Consider the following 7,013-nt stretch of genomic DNA (forward strand, 5'->3'; position numbering starts at 1 on the left):
GCATATATTTAATGACCCCCCCCATAAGTAATCGCAGGAAAAAATAGAGGCGCGCATGTCTCTCGCCTTCAGATAAATCACAACAGGGTAAGATTTCAGGAGCGTTCCCTAAATCGGTGCTTAATATATGGAGCATTAAAAAGTCCCCCCATCAGAAAGCATGTGGGAGAAAAGGCAATTCAACTCTAGGCTTCAAAGCCTAAAACCCCCACTCTCCCCGCCTTTATATATATTTTTAAAAATCGCTCTAACCGACTAATTTTGTGTCCACTGTCCTAGAACCATAACTTGAGCCGATGAACAGGTAAACACCCAGCGGTACTCCTCTGCGCCTCTCAGGAAGGTGTTTTACACGCTGCACACCATTTATAAACAGAAACAATAGGAAAGAGTTACATTACGTTCTAAATTAATCCACCGAGGGGGAGAGGCTGTTTTGTCATTCCCAGCCCGGAGCTCGGTACGACTAGCATGTTAGGTAATAAACAAAAGGGGGAGGGGACTGCCTCGTAATTGCAAAGCTTTGTTAAATTTCAAATCGCTAATTTCTAAGGACAAACAATCACAGATGCGATTGTAATATCCGACACACATTATCTTAGCTAATAAATTTGACCTATTGTTCGTTTGTTAAAATGATGTCACCTTGGAACAGTCCCTAAGCTCCTATTTCAATGAATTAGGCCTTTATTGAAATCCGGGAGCCAATGGGAGGAGAGAGGCTTGTTTATCGCGGCCAATGGCAGCGGCAGGACAGAAATGAGACGCCGAAACTCCAGGTTTGGTTCAAAAAAAGATGACACAGAGCCTGTCGGGCTGGACCACTCTTGGCAAAGTTTCAGTCTGACAGACAGCCGGACCTACATGGATCTACTGTAAGGAAAAGCGAGCGTTTTATAGGGGAATTCATACAGGTGGGAGCCAATATTTCTATTCACCCAGGATGGATCAGCCAACGAACACACAGACCCCGCATCAACACGAGCCCATCAGCTTTGGAATTGATCAGATTTTAAACAGTTCTGATCAGGAAAACGCGTCCCAGCCCGCCCCCAGAGGATCCGACGGCACAAATTACCTGGGAAGCCCCGTGAGCCGAACGACTGCCCCGTACCCTTCCCTCCCGGCCTCCTTCCCTGGCATCGGGGCGCCTTTTGAAGACTCTGGATCTTACAGTGTGAATCTGAGCTTGGCTCCAGCTGGAGTGATCCGGGTGCCAGCGCACAGACCCATCCCTGGGGCTGTCCCACCTCCCATTTCTAGCGCCATCCCCGCGATGCCAGCTGTCCCCAGCCTTGGCAGCCTCAACTTCCCCTGGATGGAGAGCAGCAGGCGGTTCGTCAAGGACAGATTCACAGGTAAAAGGCTGGTTTTTCACACAGCCCCGGGAGCCGCGGTGGCGTGACTGTCCGCCCGCTTCCAAACGGCACCAGCCCAGCGTGCAAACGAGTCTGGCTTGTCCCCTTCCGAGCCCCCCACGGCGGCCCGGGCACCTGGCGCAGCTTTTAAAAATAGCGGCTCCGCTTCTTTGGGGGGAGGGGAGGGGAGGGCATCTTTCTGCGCACCGGCTACGGTAGAGAAACAAGTTTTTGTGGCCGTTTTGGGGCACGCGGTTCCCGTCGCACTCCCTGCCCCTCAGCCCGGGCGGGAGTGGGCGGCCGCGGCAGCTAGGGCAGACGGAAAACACTGGCGTTATTCCGGTGTCACTGCGGGCCGAGCAGGGCTCGCCGCCGGCTCCGGATCGCCCTGCCACTGCGATTCACAAAACCCAATGGCCCAGCTCCCCTGCTCTGAAGGCCGAGCCCTGCGGGGGTGGGAGCGCAGTGGAGGCGCTCCGCTAATCCCCAGCCTTAATCCGATTAGCGAGCGCGTCCTGGCGAACCTAATCCCGCACTGAGAACTGGCGGCGTTTAGGAGCTAAGTGGGTGGAAATAAAGAGGATTCGATGTGAGGAAGCGAAGTGGGGGCAGCGACGGGCTAGAAGCCGCAGCGGCCTCGGCCCCGGCCGGTCTTGCAGGTTTGTGTCCGTTGGGGGGCGGGGAGAAAATAGGGGGTGATCCCTACAGCGGAGCACTGGCAAGATGCACCCCCCCCCCTAAAGACAGACCCGGTTCCTCCTGCGCTGCTCTGCCTGCCCAGGGCCGCCGATCCCGGCCAGGCCCCGCACCCCGAGCCCCGCGGCCCTGGCAGGTCCCGCTGGCCGAGGAGCAGACGTGAGGGTGGGGGACCGGGGGGGTTGAGGGTGCCGGGCGCTCACCCGCGGCTCTGTTTGTCCCCCGGGCAGCGGCGGCCGCGCTCACCCCCTTCACCGTCACCCGGCGGATCGGGCACCCCTACCAGAACCGCACCCCGCCCAAGCGCAAGAAGCCGCGCACCTCCTTCTCCCGGGTGCAGATCTGCGAGCTGGAGAAGCGCTTCCACCGGCAGAAGTACCTGGCCTCGGCCGAGCGGGCGGCGCTCGCCAAGTCCCTCAAGATGACGGACGCGCAGGTCAAGACCTGGTTCCAGAACCGGCGGACCAAGTGGCGGTGAGTCCGGGCCTAGCTGGGCAGGCCCTGCCTGGACCCTCCGCTGCGCTTCGGCCTTGGCTCCCGGTGCAGCGCCGGCCCCTCTTCCCACTGCCCCGGCTTGCCTGCCCTCTGCCCCTCCCCACCCGCCTGCTCCCTTACCCCTTCGCCTGCCCAGGCCTCCCTGTTACCCCACCTATGCCCGGCCCGCTCCCCTCTCCCCAGCCCCTGGCTGCCTCTTCCCCCTCCCCTCCTCCGCCCCTTTCCTGCCCTGCCAGGGTTGTGTCTCCTGGCCCGAGCTCCAGGCTCCCCACCCCGCTCCGGTTCTGCTCGGTGTCCCTGAGCCCGTTTGCTCATTTCCCGGGCGGCTCTGTGCTGGGGGTCGGGCAGGCCCTTACGAGCTGATGGGGGGGGGGGGGGTGAGAGACGCAGCCCCGGCGAAGTGTGTCTGGGGAGCGTGGCTCCCTTTCCCCCCCGCCGGCTGGCAAAGGCGAACCCGCAGGGCGCAGAGCCGAGCCGGGGAAGGGAGCCCGTCGTTTCTGCACCTGCTCAGAGGAGCCAGGCGCAGGGGAAAGACGCCGCGGCTGGGGAGGCCCTTTGGCAGCCCCAGCGTTGCCCAAGAACGAATTGAACCCGCAGCGAGCCGCTGGTGTGAATTGTGGGGAGTGTCGGGGCGCATTGAGCGTCAGCTGGCTTTGGAGAACGCGGCATTTGGCGCTCCAGACGCAGGCCGTGCTAGCAGTCTGTGCCCAAACGAATTCCGGCGCCCCGTCCTTCGCTCAGCTCGGGGCCCCGCGCGGCTGGGAACTCCCCGAAAGCGGCCCCCGACCCCCCTCGTCCGTGTCTGTCTCCCAAACACTGGCCCATGCCATTCGTAGCCGCAACAGGGTCTCTTTTAAAATGCCACTTGCTTTGTCCTGGGCACGGGAGAACCAAGGGAAAAGGAGCGAACATCGACTTTGGCTCCCTCTTTTCCCTCTCCCCAGGCTGCAAAACAGGGGGACGCGTTTCGTGGAGAATCGAAACCAGCCACGTTTCCCTGGAAAACTTCCCCGCGGGAAAGCGGGAGTTTTCGATCATTTCTAAGAAACGAGGGGAGCGTGGGATCCCCCTTTTGCGGCCACGAACATCAAAATAAACAAAATCGCAACGTTCAAGGCCGAGGATGGTTGTGCGCTGAGCCGAGCCGCGCGCGTTTGCTAATTGGCCTGCCTGGTGTCTTTTCCACGCGTGGGACATTCGATGTAATTATCCGTCGTGTAAATCACGTTCGGAAATAGCCGGCTCTGAAATTCGATTCCCCCAACGACCCTGGCCCGCAGTTGTAGCCGGGAGCGGCGGGGTGGGGGTCTGGGGGCAAGGGCCGGGTGGCGATGGGGATAGAGCGAGTGGTTTCGAAGAGGAGTGAATTCTGGAAGTAAAGCGTTTGACAACGGCGCCCCGACACCGCTCCCCGCCGAATTGCTTCCGTAGGAGCGGCGGGCCCGCGTTTTAAAGCCGCCGCCATCGGATTTAAAGACATGTCGGGGCTGGCCGCGGTTCTTGCAATTGCCCAAGAGTGCGGCTCACGCCACCAACCCCGCGAGACGGGCCGACACAGGACACCAGCGGCCCGCAATCCCCGTAACGAGCCAGCTCCCTTTCCCTGGCCTCTCCGCACCCGGCCCGCAGCCCGACAGACGGGGCCGTGCGGCTGCACCGGGGTGTGTGTGGAGGGCACCGGAGCTTGTTAACCGAGGGGGCTGCTGGACCCGTTTCTGGGAGCCCAGATACGCGCTAGGTCTTTTGTCCTGGCTCCGGCCAGGCACCTCGGAGGTGCCCTTGGGCTCAAGGGCAGATGTCACAGCAACTTGTTGGAGACGCAGGCGTTGAGCCACAAGGATGCGTCTCTGTGGCTGCAGACGCTGTGTGTGTGTGTGTGTGTGTGTGTGTGTGTGTGTGTGTGTGTGTGTGTTTGCATTACACACGGAGACAACAGAGCGCTGCCTCATCACACACCTCAAAGCGCACGTCTCCGGCTCGGAGCTGCTTTCCGGGCAGGGCTTGCGTTGCGCGGCCGTTGTGTTTGGGCACTAACCGGGCCTGGAAGGCCCAGGCTGCTGGGGCCCCGGGAAGGGCCTTGAGTCAGACCCTGCTCCCCGCACACTTCGCCTGTCCTGGGGAGGCCTCCCATGGCCTGGGGGCTGGCCCGTTTCGGGGGGGGGGGGAGCGGAAGTGCCGCAGAGCGCACGGCGCTGCGTAAATACCCGGAGCGGTGCGGGCGCAGCGCGAACGGCTTGGCGCTTAGGGTAGAACTCTTCCTGCCCCCGATCACGATCTTGGGGGGGGAGTGTGTGTAAATACCCAACTCCCCTTCCCAGACCCGGCTTCTCCCCTGCCCCCCGGGTGCGCAGAGCGGGGTGGGCGCGGGACGAGCGGGGGGCGCCGGGCGCGGGCTCCCCTCTGATGTGCGCTGTGTGTTTAGGAGGCAGACGGCGGAGGAGAGGGAGGCGGAGCGGCAGCAGGCCAGCAGGCTCATGCTCCAGCTGCAGCACGACGCTTTCCAGAAGTCCTTGAACGACTCGATCCAGCCCGACCCGCTGTGTCTACACAACTCCTCGCTCTTCGCGCTGCAGAACCTCCAGCCCTGGGAAGAGGAGAACGCCAAGATCCCGCCCGTCACCTCGCTCGTGTAAACACTCTCGGGGGCGGGGGGTGGCCAGACCCACGGCGCCTTCCCCACCTCGCCCTGCATGGCCGGAGCCGGGCACGAAGCAGAGCTGGGCGGACAGTTGCCTCCGGCGGTCCCTACAGAGCGTGGGCCGAGGCCAGCTTCGGACTCCCCCGCCGAACTGTTCCCGGGCCGCAGCCGCCCGCCTGCGGCAAACCGGGGCGCGCTGCGGGATGTCAGTGTGAACGCGCTTCTCCTGGAAGCCGGGAGTCCTGGACTGGTGAGACGGAAACTTGGACCACGGGCTCCGGGTGCCCCCGAATCTACAGCCCCAGGGAACTTGCGGAACTCCCCGCGGGAGTGTGTTTGCAGCTGGAACCGGCGCCTGGGCTTTGCAAAGCGGTTTGCGGGGGGCGGAGGCCGCTCCTGGAGGTGAAGGAAGACGGGATCTCATCTCTGCTGGCCAGTCTGGGCGACATGGGCTGGGGGAAATAAGCAGGAAGCGCGAGAAATTGCCAGAGGCATAAGGAAAGTCACTCCGGTTCTCCCCCGGGGTGTGTGTAAACGGCAGGTTATTCCGTGGCCGAGGAGAAAACAATCAGCCGAGTATTATCACACTGGAGAACTGGCCGCTTTAGCAGCTCCGTTTGTAAATTCATATCGCTCTCCCGTTAGGAAAAGGGGCCAGTCCCCTCGCTTTGGTAAGAAGTGTGAAACACTTCCATGTATGTATGCGCTGCGATCCCGGGCACGCTTAGTACCGACTGCTCCGCTAACCGGATCATGTATTGCAAACTGGGAAGCGAAGATTTCGGGTGGCCCTGGGGCAAAGGGCTCCTCCCCGCTGCGTGTAGGATAGTCCGACAGCTAGACCGCTTAGCAGAGGGAGGGAACGGAACTGGGGAGGCGTTCGCTTTAGGAGACGCCCGGGGAAATCGGGCCGCGCAGGCCGCGCGAGGTCAATGTCAGCTGTAATTGACGCGCCCCAGTAAGAAGGGCTGCGCTCGGGCAAGGCGATTTTCACTTCGCCCTGCGCGCCTCCCGGCTTAGCCCCGCAAAGCAGCACTTGGCCGTTAGAGAAAGCGCCTTATGTTTCATAATGCAGAAGGTTTGGGGTTGGCACCGACCGTGTATCATACTTTGTACTTGCTGAGATCTGTAAATAAACGATTTCTTTAAAAAGGCCGCCTGCTGCGTGTGCGCTCCCCGCCCGCGACCGGGGAGGCAGGCCGGGGAGGGGCGGTGTGAATCCGGCTGCTCAGACCGGGGGAGGAAGGCAGGCGTGCGGCGGCCGGGAGCCGGAGTGGATCGCTGGGTCGGATCTCCGGCGAGCAAGCCGCCGTAAATGAGGTAATAAGGCGCACTGCGGAGTGGCGCTACAAGAATTGCAGATAAGGAAGGGCATGATTCGAATTCGATACGGATTCGGCTCAGCCAGAGGGCAGCTGGCAGGGGCTGGCCCAGGGCAGACGGGTGACCCTCCACCGAGCCGATGTATCCGTAGAATGAGTAAATATTGATATTTCAGTAAGGAGTCTTTGACTAGCAGGGACCAGGAGCTATGGGAGCACAGAATAGAGGCGAGGTGGATGGTATTCTTAGAGGGGCTAGGAATCCAGTGGTCACTGTTGCTGAAGGATCTAGCTCCTAAGGTGTGAATTTTGCAAGCTGGGCTTGGCACAAGTCCATGTCTCGATTTGGTTTTACTCCCGGATCAGTAGCAGGGCGTTAGAAATCCTGCAGCTATTCCAGAGCCAGGTAGCGCAGGCGTATGGACCAGCTAGTGAAAATAAAATGCTCTTGAGTCTTTCTATGGCTTAAGAACTCATTTGGCATCTGCCTGCTTGCTAGGCCCA

General features: G+C 61.0%; 1 protein-coding gene across 1 annotated transcript; it reads left to right on the forward strand.

Moving 5' to 3' along the window:
- The first annotated feature begins 542 nt into the window (after positions 1-542).
- On the forward strand, positions 543-6,351 carry TLX3 (T cell leukemia homeobox 3). Its single transcript, XM_075900150.2, has 3 exons — positions 543-1,358; positions 2,285-2,528; positions 4,972-6,351. The coding sequence occupies exons 1-3, from the start codon at positions 944-946 to the stop codon at positions 5,180-5,182; spliced, it is 870 nt and encodes a 289-aa protein (XP_075756265.1). The 5' UTR covers positions 543-943; the 3' UTR covers positions 5,183-6,351.
- Positions 6,352-7,013: the final 662 nt, after the last annotated feature.

This window comes from Pelodiscus sinensis, chromosome 16 (genome assembly GCF_052426305.1).
Source record: "Pelodiscus sinensis isolate ZL-2025 chromosome 16, ASM5242630v1, whole genome shotgun sequence".
Classification (NCBI taxonomy): Eukaryota; Metazoa; Chordata; order Testudines; family Trionychidae; genus Pelodiscus; species Pelodiscus sinensis.